The 16159-nt window shown below is 48.9% G+C and overlaps 1 protein-coding gene across 6 annotated transcripts in view; it reads left to right on the top strand.

Annotated features, from left to right (window-relative positions):
* Positions 1-16159, top strand: part of TDRD9 (tudor domain containing 9) — a 561182-nt gene that overhangs the window by 382466 nt on the left and 162557 nt on the right. For all 6 annotated transcript variants that reach the window (XM_063947439.1, XM_063947438.1, XM_063947442.1 and 3 more), the window contains exons 24-25: positions 4970-5143; positions 6963-7074. In XM_063947439.1, the coding sequence (XP_063803509.1) occupies positions 4970-5143; positions 6963-7074 (286 nt within the window). The remainder of the gene's footprint in view (positions 1-4969; positions 5144-6962; positions 7075-16159) is intronic.

Below are 16159 nucleotides of genomic sequence, written 5' to 3'. Positions count from 1 at the left end.
CCATTTATACACATTCGGGTACCTTACTAAGACCGGCAATTGTGTCGGCCTGGGTGTGTAGTGCTGTAGCGGCATGGACGGATACCTTATCTGAGGAATTGGATACCCTAGATAAGGATACTGTATTATTGACCCTGGGGCATATAAAAGACGCTGTCCTATATATGAGAGATGCTCAGAGACATTAGTCTACTGGGTTCTAGAATAAACGCTATGTCGATTTCTGCCAGAAGGGTCCTGTGGACTCGGCAATGGACAGGTGATGCCGACTCAAAAAGGCATATGGAGGTTTTACCTTACAAGGGTGAGGAATTGTTCGGGGAAGGTCTCTCGGACCTGGTCTCCACAGCTACAGCTGGAAAGTCAAATTTTTTGCCTTATGTTCCCTCACAGCCTAAGAGAGCACCGCATTATCAAATGCAGTCCTTTCGTTAACAAAGAAACAAGAAAGTCCGAGGTGCGTCCTTTCTTGCCAGAGGTAGGGGCAGAGGAAAGAAGCTGCACAACGCAGCTAGTTCCCAGGAACAGAAGTCCTCACCGGCCTCTACAAAATCCACCGCATGATGCTGGGGCTCCACTGGCGGAGCCGGGCCCTGTGGGGGCACGTCTTCAGAATTTCAGCCACATGTGGGTTCACTCCCAGGTGGATCCTTGGGCAATAGAAATTGTGTCTCAGGGTTACAAGCTGGAATTCGAAGAGGTGCCTCCTCGACGGTATTTCAAATCGGCCCTACCATCTTCCCCCCAAGAGAGGGAAATTGTGTTAAACGCAATACAAAAATTGTATCTTCAGCAGGTGGTGGTCAAGGTTCCCCTCCTTCAACAGGGAAGGGGTTATTATTCGACCATGTTTGTAGTTCCGAAACCGGACTGTTCGGTCAGACCCATATTAAATTTAAAATCTCTGAACCTATACTTGAAAAGGTTCAAGTTCAAGATGGAATCGCTAAGAGCGGTCATCGCAAGCCTGGAAGTAGGGGATTTTATGGTGTCACTGGACATAAAGGATGCGTACCTTCATGTCCCCATTTATCTACCTCATCAGGCGTACCTAAGATTTGCGGTACAGGATTGTCATTACCAATTTCAGACGTTGCCGTTTGGTCTCTCAACGGCCCCGAGGATTTTCACCAAGGTAATGGCGGAAATGATGGTGCTCATGCGGAAGCAAGGTGTCACAATTATCTCGTACTTAGACGATCTCCTCATAAAAGCGAGATCAAGAGAGCAGTTGCTGAACAGCGTATCTCTTTCACTGAAAGTGTTACAGCAACACGGCTGGATTCTCAATATTCCAAAGTCGCAGTTGGTTCCTTCTTGGGCATGATTCTGGGCACGGACCGGAAGAGGGTTTATCTCCGGATAGAGAAGGCCCAGGAACTCATGACTCTGGTCAAGAACCTATTGAAACCAAAACAGGTGTCAGTGCATCATTGCACTCGAGTCCTGGGAAAGATGGTGGCGTCATACGAGGCCATTCCCTTCGGCAGGTTCCATGCGAGGACTTTCCAATGGGACCTACTGGTCAAGTGGTCCGGGTCACATCTTCAGATGCATCGGTTGATCACCCTGTCCCCAGGTCCAGGGTGTCACTACTGTGGTAGCTGCAGAGTGCTCACCTTCTCGAGGGCCGCAGATTCGGCATTCAGGACTGGATCCTGGTGACCACGGAAGCAAGCCTCCGAGGTTGGGGAGCAGTCACACAGGGAAGAAATTTCCAGGGTCTTTGGTCATGTCAAGAGACTTGTCTTCACATCAACATCCTGGAGCTAAGGGCCATATACAACGCCCTACGTCAAGCGGAGACCCTACTTCGCGACCGACCAGTTCTGATCCAGTCAGACAACATCACCGCAGTGGCTCATGTAAACCGCCAAGGCGGCACAAGGAGCAGAGTGGCAATGGCGGAAGCCACCAGAATTCTACGCTGGGCGGAGAATCATGTAAGCACACTGTCAGCAGTGTTCATTCCGGGAGTGGACAACTGGGAAGCAGACTTCCTCAGCAGACACGACCTACACCCGGGAGAGTGGGGACTTCATCCAGAAGTCTTCGCACAGATTGTGAGTTGGTGGGAACTGCCACAGATAGACATGATGGCGTCCCGCCTCAACAAAAAGCTACAGAGGTATTGCGCCAGGTCATGAGACCCTCTGGCAGTAGCGGTAGACGCCCTAGTGACACCATGGGTGTTCCGGTCAGTCTATGTATTTCCTCCTCTTCCTCTCATACCAAAGGTGTTCAGGATAGTAAGAAGAAAAGGAGTGAGAACAATACACATTGTTCCAGATTGGCCAAGACGGACCTGGTATCCAGATCTGCAGGAACTGCTCACAGAAGATCCGTGGCCTCTTCCTCTAAGACAGGACCTGGTGCAACAGGGACCCTGTCTGTTCCAAGACTTACCGCGGCTGCGTTTGACGGCATGGCGGTTGAACGCCGGATCCTAGCAGAAATAGGCATTCCGGTTGAGGTTATCCCTACGCTGATAAAGGCTAGGAAGGAAGTAACAGCAGAACATTATCACCGTATATGGCGAAAATATGTTTCTTGGTGTGAGACCAAGAATGCTCCTACGGAAGAATTCCATCTGGGTTGTTTCCTTCACTTCCTACAAACTGGAGTGAATTTGGGCCTTAAATTAGGTTCCATTAAGGTCCAGATTTCGGTCCTATCCATTTTCTTTCAAAAAGAATTGGCTTCTCTCCCAGAAGTTCAGACTTTTGTAAAGGGAGTGTTGCATATTCAGCCTCCTTTTGTGCCTCCGGTGGCACCTTGGGATCTTAACGTGGTGTTGAGTTTCCTAAAGTCACACTGGTTTGAACCTCTTAAAACGGTGGAGTTAAAATATCTCGCGTGGAAGGTGGTAATGTTATTAGCCTTGGCTTCGGCTAGGCGAGTGTCTGAATTAGCGGCTTTGTCACATAAAAGCCCCTATTTGGTTTTCCATATGGATAGAGCAGAATTGCTGACCTGTTCGCAATTTCTGCCAAAAGTGGTTTCATCTTTTCATATGAACCAACCTATTGTGGTGCCTGTGGCTACACGTGACTTGGAGGATTCCGAGTTACTTGATGTGGTCAGTGCTTTGAAAATTTACGTAGCCAGAACGGCTAGAGTCAGGAAAACTTAAGCGCTGTTTGTCCTGTATGCATCCAACAAGATTGGTGCCCCTGCTTCAAAGCAAACTATTGCTCGCTGGATTTGTAACACGATTCAGCAAGCGCATTCTACGGCTGGTTTGCCGTTACCAAAATCGGTCAAGGCCCATTCCAGTAGGAAGGTGGGCTCTTCTTGGGCGGCTGCCCGGGGGGTCTCGGCACTACAGCTGTGTCGAGCTGCTACTTGGTCGGGTTCAAACACTTTTGCAAAATTCTACAAGTTTGATACCCTGGCTGAGGAGGACCTCATGTTTGCTCAATCGGTGCTGCAGAGTCATCCGCACTCTCCCGCCCGTTTGGGAGCTTTGGTATAATCCCCATGGTCCTTACGGAGTCCCCAGCATCCTCTAGGACGTTAGAGAAAATAGGATTTTACTCACCGGTAATTCTATTTCTCTGCCCCTAAATGTCCATTCCGATGAGACCATTGAAATGTATTCTAACAAAGATGACGTTGGTGCTTTAAAATTTATCAGGTAATATGTGTTTCAGTTCCTATTATCAACTTATCTGCTGTGCTTATCTTCTATAATAGCCCAGATCTGTCACTCTGTGACTGTGTGGATAACGCTGGGCGTGGCTAGGAGCTCTCATTGGGTTTGAAGCAGTTCTATCACACCCAGTCTACAGCTGGTACAGACCATAAAAAAAAAGGTACTGTACCTGCCAAAAAGGTACAGTTGGAGGGTATGCCACTGCATCTGCAGCAAGTCTCTGCGCTGTAGATAGGGGGGAAAAAATCCTTTTACTGCAGCGTCCTGTGTCCTGCTGCCAGTCCGCCTGCCCCCTCCAGCATCAAAAATCCCCACTCCCTAGCCGCGGCGCAGGTGGAACAAAAGCTGCTGTTGCCACCGCCATAGATGTGTATGAAAGCGGCGCAGCGGAAGGCTTTCATAGCACTCCCTGCCCCACATACCCTCTGACCCCTAGAGCCTCCTCTGCGTGTGATGTCACAGGAGTGCCTTCCTGCCACAGCCGCGCCCAGATCCCCAGACGCCCTGACTCTGTAACACAGCACCTTTGCTGCTGGACTGGAAGCCCCGAGATGGCTAATGTAACGGATAGAGTGGGTGATATCGCGGAGGGTACTGTCTGGACGCTGAATCAGTGTAAAAGGTGACAGTGGTGTGCAGTCAGCGAGGCAGTCAGTTCTGCCAGCCAGTCACTATTGTTAGCACCTTACGGAGTCCCCAGCATCCTCTAGGACGTTAGAGAAAATAGGATTTTACTCACCGGTAATTCTATTTCTCGTAGTCCGTAGAGGATGCTGGGCGCCCGTCCCAAGTGCGGACTTCTTCTGCAATACTTGTATATAGTTATTGCTTACATAAGGGTTCTGTTATAGTTGCATCGGTCTTGAACTGATGATATGTTGTTTTCATACTGTTAACTGGGTAGTTATCACAAGTTATACGGTGTGATTGGTGTGGCTGGTATGAATCATGCCCTTGGATTAACAAAATCCTTTCCTCGTACTGACCATCTCCTCTGGGCACAGTTTCTCTAACTGAGGTCTGGAGGAGGGGCATAGAGGGAGGAGCCAGTGCACACCAGGAACTAAATTCTTTCTTAAAGTGCCCATGTCTCCTGCGGAGCCCGTCTATCCCATGGTCTTTACGGAGTCCCCAGCATCCTCTACGGACTACGAGAAATAGATTTACTGGTAAGTAAAATCCTATTTATTATAATTTTAAGACGAATACGGCTTTTTTTTTGTTAAGCGATTGAAATACTACAGCAGTCATAAAGTACCTGCCTCGTATATAACTGGCGAGTGATATAAGTGTGTTACTTTCTTTTCTTCTTAGAGCTTTTGTAGAGTTTTCTCGCAACTCCACTGAAAGGTTCACAACACTTAAGGCAGTCCACCTGGCAATTAAAACAGCACAGCTGAGAGTTACTCTGCCCCTCAATGTCCATTCCGATGAGACCATTGAAATGTATTCTAACAAAGATGACGTTGGTGCTTTAAAATTTATCAGGTAATATGTGTTTCAGTTCCTATTATCAACTTATCTGCTGTGCTTATCTCCTATAATAGCCCAGATCTGTCACTCTGTGACTGTGTGGATAACGCTGGGCGTGGCTAGGAGCTCTCATTGGGTTTGAAGCAGTTCTATCACACACAGTCTACAGCTGGTACAGACCATTAAAAAAAAAGGTACTGTACCTGCCAAAAAGGTGCAGTTGGAGGGTATGCCACTGCATCTGCAGCAAGTCTCTGCGCTGTAGATAGGGGGAAAAAAATCCTTTTACTGCAGCGTCCTGTGTCCTGCTGCCAGTCCGCCTGCCCCCTCCAGCATCAAAAATCCCCACTCCCTAGCCGCGGCGCAGGTGGAACAAAAGCTGCTGTTGCCACCGCCATAGATGTGTATGAAAGCGGCGCAGCGGAAGGCTTTCATAGCACTCCCTGCCCCACATACCCTCTGACCCCTAGAGCCTCCTCTGCGTGTGATGTCACAGGAGTGCCTTCCTGCCACAGCCGCGCCCAGATCCCCAGACGCCCTGACTCTGTAACACAGCACCTTTGCTGCTGGACTGGAAGCCCCGAGATGGCTAATGTAACGGATAGAGTGGGTGATATCGCGGAGGGTACTGTCTGGACGCTGAATCAATGTAAAAGGTGACAGTGGTGTGCAGTCAGCGAGGCAGTCAGTTCTGCCAGCCAGTCACTATTGTTAGCACCGGTGTTCCAACGCGCCTCAATCCGGCGCTAAGGCCTGCTGGGAGCTGTAGTTTGAGTGCATCTTCTTCCCTGTAATGCGGCACGTTGGGATACCGGGGCTAACAATAGTGACTGGCTGCTTGGTTGCTGTGCGAGTCTCTGGGAGAGCCACTGCAAAAGGGAGGACAGCAGCTTAACTGCTTCCAGCAGGAGAAGCATTACCCGCCCCTCCCCCACTCGCAGTACCTCCAGGCCCCATCCGTGGCACCCCCATACCCACCTCTTCAATATCCGCAGTGTCTCCGGACCCCCTTCCCCTCCCGCAGCACCCCGGTACCCGCCCCTCCCCCTCCCGGGGCACTCCCGCACCTGCATCTCCCCCCTCCTACAGTGGCTCTTGACCCCCACCTGCGGCACCACCGCACCAGCCCCTCCCCCACCCACGGCACCCCCGCGACCACCCCTCCCCCCACCTGCGGCACCCCCGGACCCCATCTGCATCTCCCCCGCACCCGCCACTCCCCCAACCACAGCACCTACTAGGTGATTCATTAGTCCCTGCGTGCGCTGTTCACGGCGTTTCAAGGGGCTTCGACCCCTTAACCATTGCACACCCTTTGTCCGTGCAATATTTAACCACTCACACAATTATGATTGGAGGTAATACTCCATATAATAAAAATACTGCTAAGGGGGCGTAGCCCCTTACGACGGTGTGAAGAGCGCCCGTAGGCCGCGATGAATCACCTAGTTGATATATTATTATCTGTAATAAACAAGCTTTTTGGGTTCTGCAATTTTATGGGTAAGTAGCAGTCATTGCCATAGATTTATCTTTGGGCCAGGGACCATAATAACAATCTGTTTGCTGATACAGTTTAGTTGCTGAAATAAGCGATGAATTGATTAATCAGTTAGCCCAATTATTGCTAGTGAATTGGATTATACTGTCCTGGAATAAAATGTGTAGTCATTTCTAAATAATCTGAGATTCAGTTATAATTTTGCATAAATTTTGTGTACCGTGTGTGTCTGTTAAATTCTGGGATTTTATGCTCTTACAGTTGTGTACCTTTTTATAGTAATGTAGAATAAGCCATTTTACAACATGGTAATGTATTTTTTCTCTGTTGTAGAGTTGTTGTTGATTTCCACAAACAGACTGTCGAACCAATACACATTTCCAAGTCTTGTAAGGAACAGTCAGAAATCAAATCTGGACTTATTTTGTCTGTTACCGTTACAGAGGTAGGATTTGAATGGAGCATTTATTTTTAAGCCAATGTGTCTTTCTTTTTCGGACTCCATGGCAGCCCTTACTAGTGGATTAAATCCTCTTCCATTGAGATTGAAATGAGAAACGTTTACTGTTCCAGAAGTTATATCACTGGCCTCCTCCCTATTTTCCTTGTATTAAGTGACTTCCCAAGCTGGTTCTGAAAATGTATACACAACTTTGATCCATGCACTACAAGTTGCGTTACACATAACACAAGAGTGCCGTGTGACTCGGCAGCACAGAAAGTTTTTTTGTTGCGTCTTTTGCCACGAAAATGGATGCTATGTGATGCAATAAGACGCACAAGCAGCTTCTGCTGATTAAAATGATATGCAGCATGCCTATATTCTGTGTGTGACTGTATTTGCATACAAAGTGCCATAGTATGGTACAGTGTTTTCCTGGGAAACATTGTAACGCTACATTTTGGATGCAGATTGAGCCATTACTACACACAAAATATAGGCATGCTGCATATCATTTTAATCAGGAGGATCTGCTTGTGCATCCTACTACATTACATTGCGTCTAAGATGCATTTTTGTGGCAAACGGCGCAAAAAGATGTTCTGCGCTATTGAGTCCCACCACGGCACGGTACGACTTAAAGAGCTGTTTAGCGTGACTGCAACAAGGATGTAAAAGGAAACATCTGTAAACACATACAAGTAAAGGACACATTGGGCTGCAGTGTAGTTCTTCATACTCATTGACAGCCCTTACTAATGGGATGTCCCAAAGTAGTTAATAAGTGGAGGGCATGTGAAACATTCAGGTACGGACACATCTGTGTTTAACACATTTATTGTTACAGTAAGAAGTATTTTCTTTCCGAATTGTGTATTGCCAGAATTGGCTAGATAAGGGAGTTAATGTATGTAGAACATGTGAAAAGAGTTTCCTCGTCTTCCTCTTTTATCCATGCTAGGGGACACTTGCATGACATTGGGTTGAAGGGTTGGCTCAGGTGTTCAGGCACCGAAAAAGTTAAGTGTTAGGCTCTGCCTATGGTCGCGCTGGGCTATGACCCTTATCTACTAACTCCCTGGTACTCAGCACCACTGGCTGATGACCTTATGGCGGAGTTATGCTGCCAGAGTGGGCTAAGTACATGACACAGACCATTGCAGTACTTTCAAAGTGAGTAGTTCATCAGTCTGATGTCAGCGGTTTATCTTTCCCTCAACCCCCGTTTTTTTGAGAAAATAGTTATTTCTCTAACGTTCTAGTGGATGCTGGGGACTCCGTAAGGACCATGGGGAATAGCGGGCTCCGCAGGAGACTGGGCACTCTAAAGAAAGATTTAGTACTATCTGGTGTGCGCTGGCTCCTCCCTCTATGCCCCTCCTCCAGACCTCAGTTACAATCTGTGCCCGCCGAGCTGGGTGCTCCTAGTGGGCTCTCCTGAGCTTGCTAGAAAAGAAAGTATTTTGTTAGGTTTTTTTATTTTCAGAGAGCTTCTGCTGGCAACAGATTCTCTGCTACGAGGGACTGAGGGGAGAGAAGCAAACCTACTCACGGCAGCTAGGTAGCGCTTCTTAGGCTACTGGACACCATTAGCTCCAGAGGGATCGAACACAGGTACCTAACCTTGATCGTCCGTTCCCGTAGCCGCGCCGCCGTCCCCCTAGCAGAGCCAGAAGATCAAAAGCAAGAAGACATCGAAATCGGCGGCTGAAGACTCCTGTCTTCACTTAAGGTAGCGCACAGCACTGCAGCTGTGCGCCATTGCTCCCACAGCACACCGCACACTCCGGTCACTGTAGGGTGCAGGGGGGGGGGGGGGGCTCCCTGGGCAGCAATTAAATACCTTTTTGGCAAAAAGAGGCATATATACAGTCTGGGACTGTATATATGCCCGAGCCCCCGCCATTTTTTACACATTAAAGCGGGACAGAAACCCGCCGCTGAGGGTCCTTCTTCCTCAGCACACCAGCGCCATTTTCTCTTCCGCTGGAAGGACGCTCCCCAGGCTCTCCCCTGCAGTATACAGGTGCATTAAGGGTAAAAAAGAGAGGGGGGGGGCACATAAATTTAGGCGCAGTATATATATTTCTCTAACGTCCTAAGTGGATGCTGGGACTCCGTAAGGACCATGGGGAATAGCGGCTCCGCAGGAGACAGGGCACAAAATAAAAGCTTGAGATATCAGGTGGTGTGCACTGGCTCCTCCCCCTATGACCCTCCTCCAAGCCAGTTAGATTTTTGTGCCCGGCCGAGAAGGGTGCAAACTAGGTAGCTCTCCAGAGCTGCTTAGAATAAAAGTTTAGTTAGGTTTTTTTTATTTTCAGTGAGTCCTGCTGGCAACAGGCTCACTGCATCGTGGGACTAAGGGGAGAAGAAGCGAACTCACCTGAGTGCAGAGTGGATTGGGCTTCTTAGGCTACTGGACGTTAGCTCCAGAGGGACGATCACAGGTTCAGCCTGGATGGGTCACCGGAGCCGCGCCGCCGTCCCCCTTACAGAGCCAGAAGAGACGAAGGTCCGGTGAAAGCGGCGGCAGAAGACATCCTGTCTTCAAGACTAAGGTAGCGCACAGCACCGCAGCTGTGCGCCATTGCTCTCAACACACTTCACACTCCGGTCACTGAGGGTGCAGGGCGCTGGGGGGGAGCGCCCTGAGACGCAATATAACACACATATACCTTAGCTGGCAAAAGGAATACATCACATATAGCTCCAGGGCTATATGGATGTATTTTTTCCCCTGCCATTTTACACAAAAAAGCGGGAGTTAAGGACGTCGTGAAGGGGCGGGGCCTATCTCCTCAGCACACTGGCGCCATTATTCCCTCACAGCTCCGCTGGAAGGACGGCTCCCTGATTCTCCCCTGCAGTACTGCATCTGATTCAGGGTAAAAAAGAGAAGGGGGGGCATTTTGGCAGCAAATAACTAGATTAACAGCAGCTATAAGGGATTAACACTTATATAAGGTTATCCCTGTATATATATAGCGCTGGGTGTGTGCTGGCAGACTCTCCCTCTGTCTCTCCAAAGGGCTAAGTAGGGTCCTGTCCTCTATCAGAGCATTCCCGGTGTGTGTGCTGTGTGTCGGTACGCGTGTGTCGACATGTATGAGGAGGAAAATGAGGTGGAGGCGGAGCAGTTGCCTGTGTTAGTGATGTCACCCCCTAGGGAGTCGACACCTGACTGGATGATTGTGTTTAAGCAATTAAGTGATAATGTCAGCAATTTACAAAAAACTGTTGACGACATGAGAAAGCCGGCAAATCAATTAGTGCCTGTTCAGGCGTCTCAGACACCCTCAGGGGCCCTAAAACGGCCGCTACCTCAGTGGGTCGACACGGATCCAGATACAGATACTGAATCTAGTGTCGACGGTGACGAGACAAACGTAATGTCCAGTAGGGCCACACGTTACATGATCACGGCAATGAAAGAGGCATTGAACCTTTCTGACACTACAAATACCTCAAAGGCGGGTATTATGTGGGGTGTGAAAAAACTGCCAATAGTTTTTCCTGAGTCTGAGGAAATAAATGAGGTGTGTGATAAAGCGTGGGTTTCCCCCGATAAAAAACAGCTAATTTCTAATAAGTTATTAGCACTATACCCTTTCCCGCCAGAGGTTAGGGCACGGTGGGAAACACCCCCTAGGGTAGATAAGGCGCTCACACGTTTATCTAAACAAGTAGCGTTACCGTCCCCTGATACGGCCACCCTCAAAGAACCAGCTGATAGGAGGCTGGAAAATATCCTGAAAAGTATATACACACATACTGGTGTTATACTGCGACCAGCAATCGCATCAGCCTGGATGTGCAGTGCTGGAGTCGCATGGGCGGATTCCCTGACTGAGAATATTGATACCCTGGATAGGGACAATATTCTGTTAACTATAGAACATTTAAAGGATGCATTGCTATATATGCGTGATGCGCAGAGGGATATTTGTACCCTGGCATCAAGAGTAAGCGCAATGTCCATCTCTGCCAGAAGAGCATTATGGACCAGACAGTGGTCAGGGGACGCAGATTCCAAACGGCACATGGAAGTATTGCCGTATAAGGGGGAGGAGTTATTTGGGGCTGGTCTAACAGACCTGGTGGCCACGGCAACGGCTGGAAAATCCACCTTTTTACCCCAGGTTACTTCACATCAACAGAAAAAGACACAGTCTTTTCAAACTCAGTCCTTTCGTTCCCATAAGTACAAGCGAGCAAAAGGTCACTCTTTTCTGCCCAAGGGCAGAGGAAGAGGAAAAAGGCAGCACCATGCAGCCGCTTCCCAGGAGCAGAAGCCCTCCCCTGCTTCTGCCAAGTCTTCAGCATGACGCTGGGGCTTTACAAGCAGACTCAGACACGGTGGGGGCCCGTCTCAAGAATTTCAACGCGCAGTGGGCTCACTCGCAAGTGGATCCCTGGATTCTACAGGTAGTATCACAGGGGTACAAACTGGAATTCGAGGCGTTTCCTCCTCATCGGTTCCTGAAGTCTGCTTTACCAAAGTCTCCCTCCGACAGGGAGGCAGTTCTGGAAGCCATTCACAAGCTGTACTCCCAGCAGGTGATAATCAAGGTACCCCTCTTACAACAAGGGAAGGGGTATTATTCCACACTATTTGTGGTACCGAAGCCGGACGGCTCGGTGAGACCAATATTAAATCTAAAATCTTTGAACACTTACATAAAAAGGTTCAAATTCAAGATGGAGTCACTCAGAGCGGTGATAGCGAACCTGGAAGAGGGGGACTATATGGTGTCGCTGGACATCAAGGATGCTTATCTCCACGTCCCAATATATCCTTCTCACCAAGGGTACCTCAGGTTTGTAGTACAAAACTGTCATTATCAGTTTCAGACGCTGCCGTTTGGATTGTCCACGGCGCCTCGGGTCTTTACCAAGGTAATGGCCGAAATGATGATTCTTCTACGAAGAAAAGGCATTTTAATTATCCCTTACTTGGACGATCTCCTGATAAGGGCAAGAACCAAGGAACAGTTAGAAGTCGGAGTGGCACTATCTCAGGTAGTGCTAAGTCAGCACGGATGGATTCTAAATATTCCAAAATCGCAGCTGATTCCAACGACACGTCTACTGTTCTTAGGAATGATTCTGGACACAGTCCAGAAGAAGGTGTTTCTCCCGGAGGAGAAGGCCAGGGAGTTATCCGAGCTAGTCAGGAACCTCCTAAAACCAGGACAGGTCTCAGTGCATCAGTGCACAAGGGTCCTGGGAAAAATGGTGGCTTCTTACGAAGCGATTCCATTCGGAAGATTCCATGCAAGAACTTTTCAGTGGGATCTACTGGGAAAATGGTCCGGATCGCATCTTCAGATGCATCAACGGATAACCCTGTCGCCAAGGACAATGGTGTCTCTCCTGTGGTGGCTTCAGAGGGCTCATCTACTAGAGGGCCGCAGATTTGGCATTCAGGATTGGATCCTGGTAACCACGGATGCCAGCCTGAGAGGCTGGGGAGCAGTCACACAGGGAAGGAATTTCCAGGGCTTGTGGTCAAGCATGGAAACATCTCTTCATATAAACATTCTAGAACTAAGGGCCATTTACAATGCCTTAATTCAAGCAAAACCTCTGGATTCTTCGCTGGGCGGAAAATCATGTGATAGCACTGTCAGCAGTGTTCATTCCGGGAGTGGACAACTGGGAAGCAGACTTCCTCAGCAGACACGACCTTCACCCGGGAGAGTGGGGACTTCACCCAGAAGTCTTCCACCAAATTGTAAACCGTTGGGAAAGACCAAAGGTGGACATGATGGCGTCACGTCTAAACAAAAAACTGGACAGATATTGCGCCAGGTCAAGGGACCCTCAGGCAATAGCAGTGGACGCTCTGGTAACGCCGTGGGTGTACCAGTCAGTGTATGTATTCCCTCCTCTGCCCCTCATACCGAAAGTATTGAGAATCATAAGAAGGAGAGGAGTAAGAACTATACTCGTGGTTCCGGATTGGCCAAGAAGGTCTTGGTACCCGGAACTTCAAGAGATGCTCACGGACGAACCGTGGCCTCTACCTCTAAGACAGGACCTGCTACTGCAGGGGCCTTGTCTGTTCCAAGACTTACCGCGGCTGCGTTTGACGGCATGGCGGTTGAACGCCGGATCCTGAAGGACAAGGGCATTCCAGAAGAAGTCATCCCTACTCTGGTAAAAGCCAGAAAGGAAGTAACCGCAAAACATTATCACCGCATTTGGCGTAAATATGTTGCGTGGTGTGAGGCCAAGAAGGCCCCTACACAGGAATTTCAACTGGGTCGTTTCTTGCATTTCCTGCAAACAGGACTGTCTATGGGCCTAAAATTAGGGTCCATTAAGGTTCAAATTTCGGCCCTGTCGATATTCTTCCAGAAAGAACTGGCTTCAGTACCTGAAGTTCAGACATTTGTGAAAGGGGTGCTGCACATAAAGCCTCCTTTTCTCTATCGTCCTAGTGGATGCTGGGGTTCCTGAAAGGACCATGGGGAATAGCGGCTCCGCAGGAGACAGGGCACAAAAGTAAAGCTTTCCGATCAGGTGGTGTGCACTGGCTCCTCCCCCTATGACCCTCCTCCAAGCCAGTTAGATTTTTGTGCCCGGCCGAGAAGGGTGCAATCTAGGTGGCTCTCCTAAAGAGCTGCTTAGAAAAGTTTAGCTTAGGTTTTTTATTTTACAGTGAGTCCTGCTGGCAACAGGATCACTGCAACGAGGGACTTAGGGGAGAAGAAGTGAACTCACCTGCGTGCAGGATGGATTGGCTTCTTGGCTACTGGACATCAGCTCCAGAGGGACGATCACAGGTACAGCCTGGATGGTCACCGGAGCCTTGCCGCCGGCCCCCTTGCAGATGCTGAAGTAAGAAGAGGTCCAGAATCGGCGGCAGAAGACTCCTCAGTCTTCTAAAGGTAGCGCACAGCACTGCAGCTGTGCGCCATTTTCCTCTCAGCACACTTCACACGGCAGTCACTGAGGGTGCAGGGCGCTGGGAGGGGGGCGCCCTGGGAGGCAAATGAATACCTATTTTGGCTAAAAATACCTCACATATAGCCTCCGGAGGCTATATGGAGATATTTAACCCCTGCCAGAATCCGTTAAGAGCGGGAGACGAGGCCGCCGAAAAAGGGGCGGGGCCTATCTCCTCAGCACACAGCGCCATTTTCCCTCACAGAAAGGCTGGAGGGAAGGCTCCCAGACTCTCCCCTGCACTGCACTACAGAAACAGGGTTAAAACAGAGAGGGGGGGCACTAATTTGGCGTTAGAAATATATAAAAAAGATGCTATAAGGGAAAACACTTATATAAGGTTGCCCCTATATAATTATAGCGTTTTTGGTGTGTGCTGGCAAACTCTCCCTCTGTCTCTCCAAAGGGCTAGTGGGTCCTGTCCTCTATCGGAGCATTCCCTGTGTGTGTGCTGTGTGTCGGTACGTGTGTGTCGACATGTAGGAGGACGATGTTGGTGAGGAGGCGGAGCAATTGCCTGTAATGGTGATGTCACTCTCTAGGGAGTCGACACCGGAATGGATGGCTTATTTAGGGAATTACGTGATAATGTCAACACGCTGCAAGGTCGGTTGACGACATGAGACGGCCGACAAACAATAGTACCGGTCCAGACGTCTCAAAAACACCGTCAGGGGTTTTTAAAACGCCCGTTTACTTTAGTCGGTCGACACAGACACAGACACTGAGTCCAGTGTCGACGGTGAATAAACAAACGTATTCCTTATTAGGGCCACACGTTAAAGGCAATGAAGGAGGTGTTACATATTTCTGATACTACAAGTACCACAAAAGAGGGTATTATGTGGGATGTGAAAAAACTACCATAGTTTTTCCTGAATCAGATAAATTAAATAAAGTGTGTGATGATGCGTGGGTTCCCCCCGATAGAAAATTATGGGCGGTATACCCTTTCCCGCCAGAAGTTAGGGCGAGTTGGGAAACACCCCTTAGGGTGGATAAGGCGCTCACACGCTTATCAAAACAAGTGGCGGTACCGTCTATAGATAGGGCCGTCCTCAAGGACCAGCTGACAGGAGGCTGGAAAATATCATAAAAAGTATATACACACATACTGGTGTTATACTGCGACCAGCGATCGCCTCAGCCTGGATGTGCAGAGCTGGGGTGGCTTGGTCGGATTCCCTGACTAAAAATATTGATACCCTTGACAGGGACAGTATTTTATTGACTATAGAGCATTTAAAGGATGCATTTCTATATATGCGAGATGCACAGAGGGATATTTGCACTCTGGCATCAAGAGTAAATGCGATGTCCATAACTGCCAGAAGATGTTATGGACACGACAGTGGTCAGGTGATGCAGATTCCAAACGGCACAAAGTTGTATTGCCGTATAAAGGAAGAGGAGTTATTTGGGGTCGGTCCATCGGACCTGGTGGCCACGGCAACTGCTGGAAAATCCACCGTTTTTACCCTAGGTCACATCTCTGCAGAAAAAGACATCGTCTTTTCAGCCTCAGTCCTTTCGTCCCTATAAGATCATATCTGCCCAGGGATAGAGGAAAGGGAAGAAGACTGCAGCAGGCAGCCCATTCCCAGGAACAGAAGCGTTCCACCGCTTCTGACAAGTTCTCAGCATGGCGCTGAGACCGTACAGGACCCCTGGATCCTACAAGTAGTATCCCAGGGGTACAAATTGGAATGTCGAGACGTTTCCCCTTCGCAGGCTCCTGAAGTCTGCTTTACCAAGGTCTCCCTCCGACAAGGAGGCAGTATGGGAAAAAATTCACAAGCTGTATTCCCAGCAGGTGATAATTAAATTACCCCTCCTACTACAAGAAAAGGGGTATTATTCCACACTATATTGTGGTACTGAAGCCAGAAGGCTAGGTGAGACTTATTCTAAAAAAAAAAAAAATTTTGAACACTTACAAAGGTTCAAATCAAGATGGAGTCACTCAGAGCAGTGATAACGAACCAGGAAGAAGGGGACTATATAGTGTCCCGGGACATCAGGGATGCTTACCTCTATGTCCCAAATTTGCCCTTCTCACTAAGGGTACCTCAGGTTCGTGGTGCAGAACTGTCACTATCAGTTTCAGACGCTGCCGTTTGGATTGTCCACGGCA

Source organism: Pseudophryne corroboree, chromosome 12 (assembly GCF_028390025.1).
Source record: "Pseudophryne corroboree isolate aPseCor3 chromosome 12, aPseCor3.hap2, whole genome shotgun sequence".
Classification (NCBI taxonomy): domain Eukaryota; kingdom Metazoa; phylum Chordata; class Amphibia; order Anura; family Myobatrachidae; genus Pseudophryne; species Pseudophryne corroboree.
Note: the sequence above shows the minus strand (reverse complement) of the source record. Positions and strands in the feature narration are given on the sequence as shown.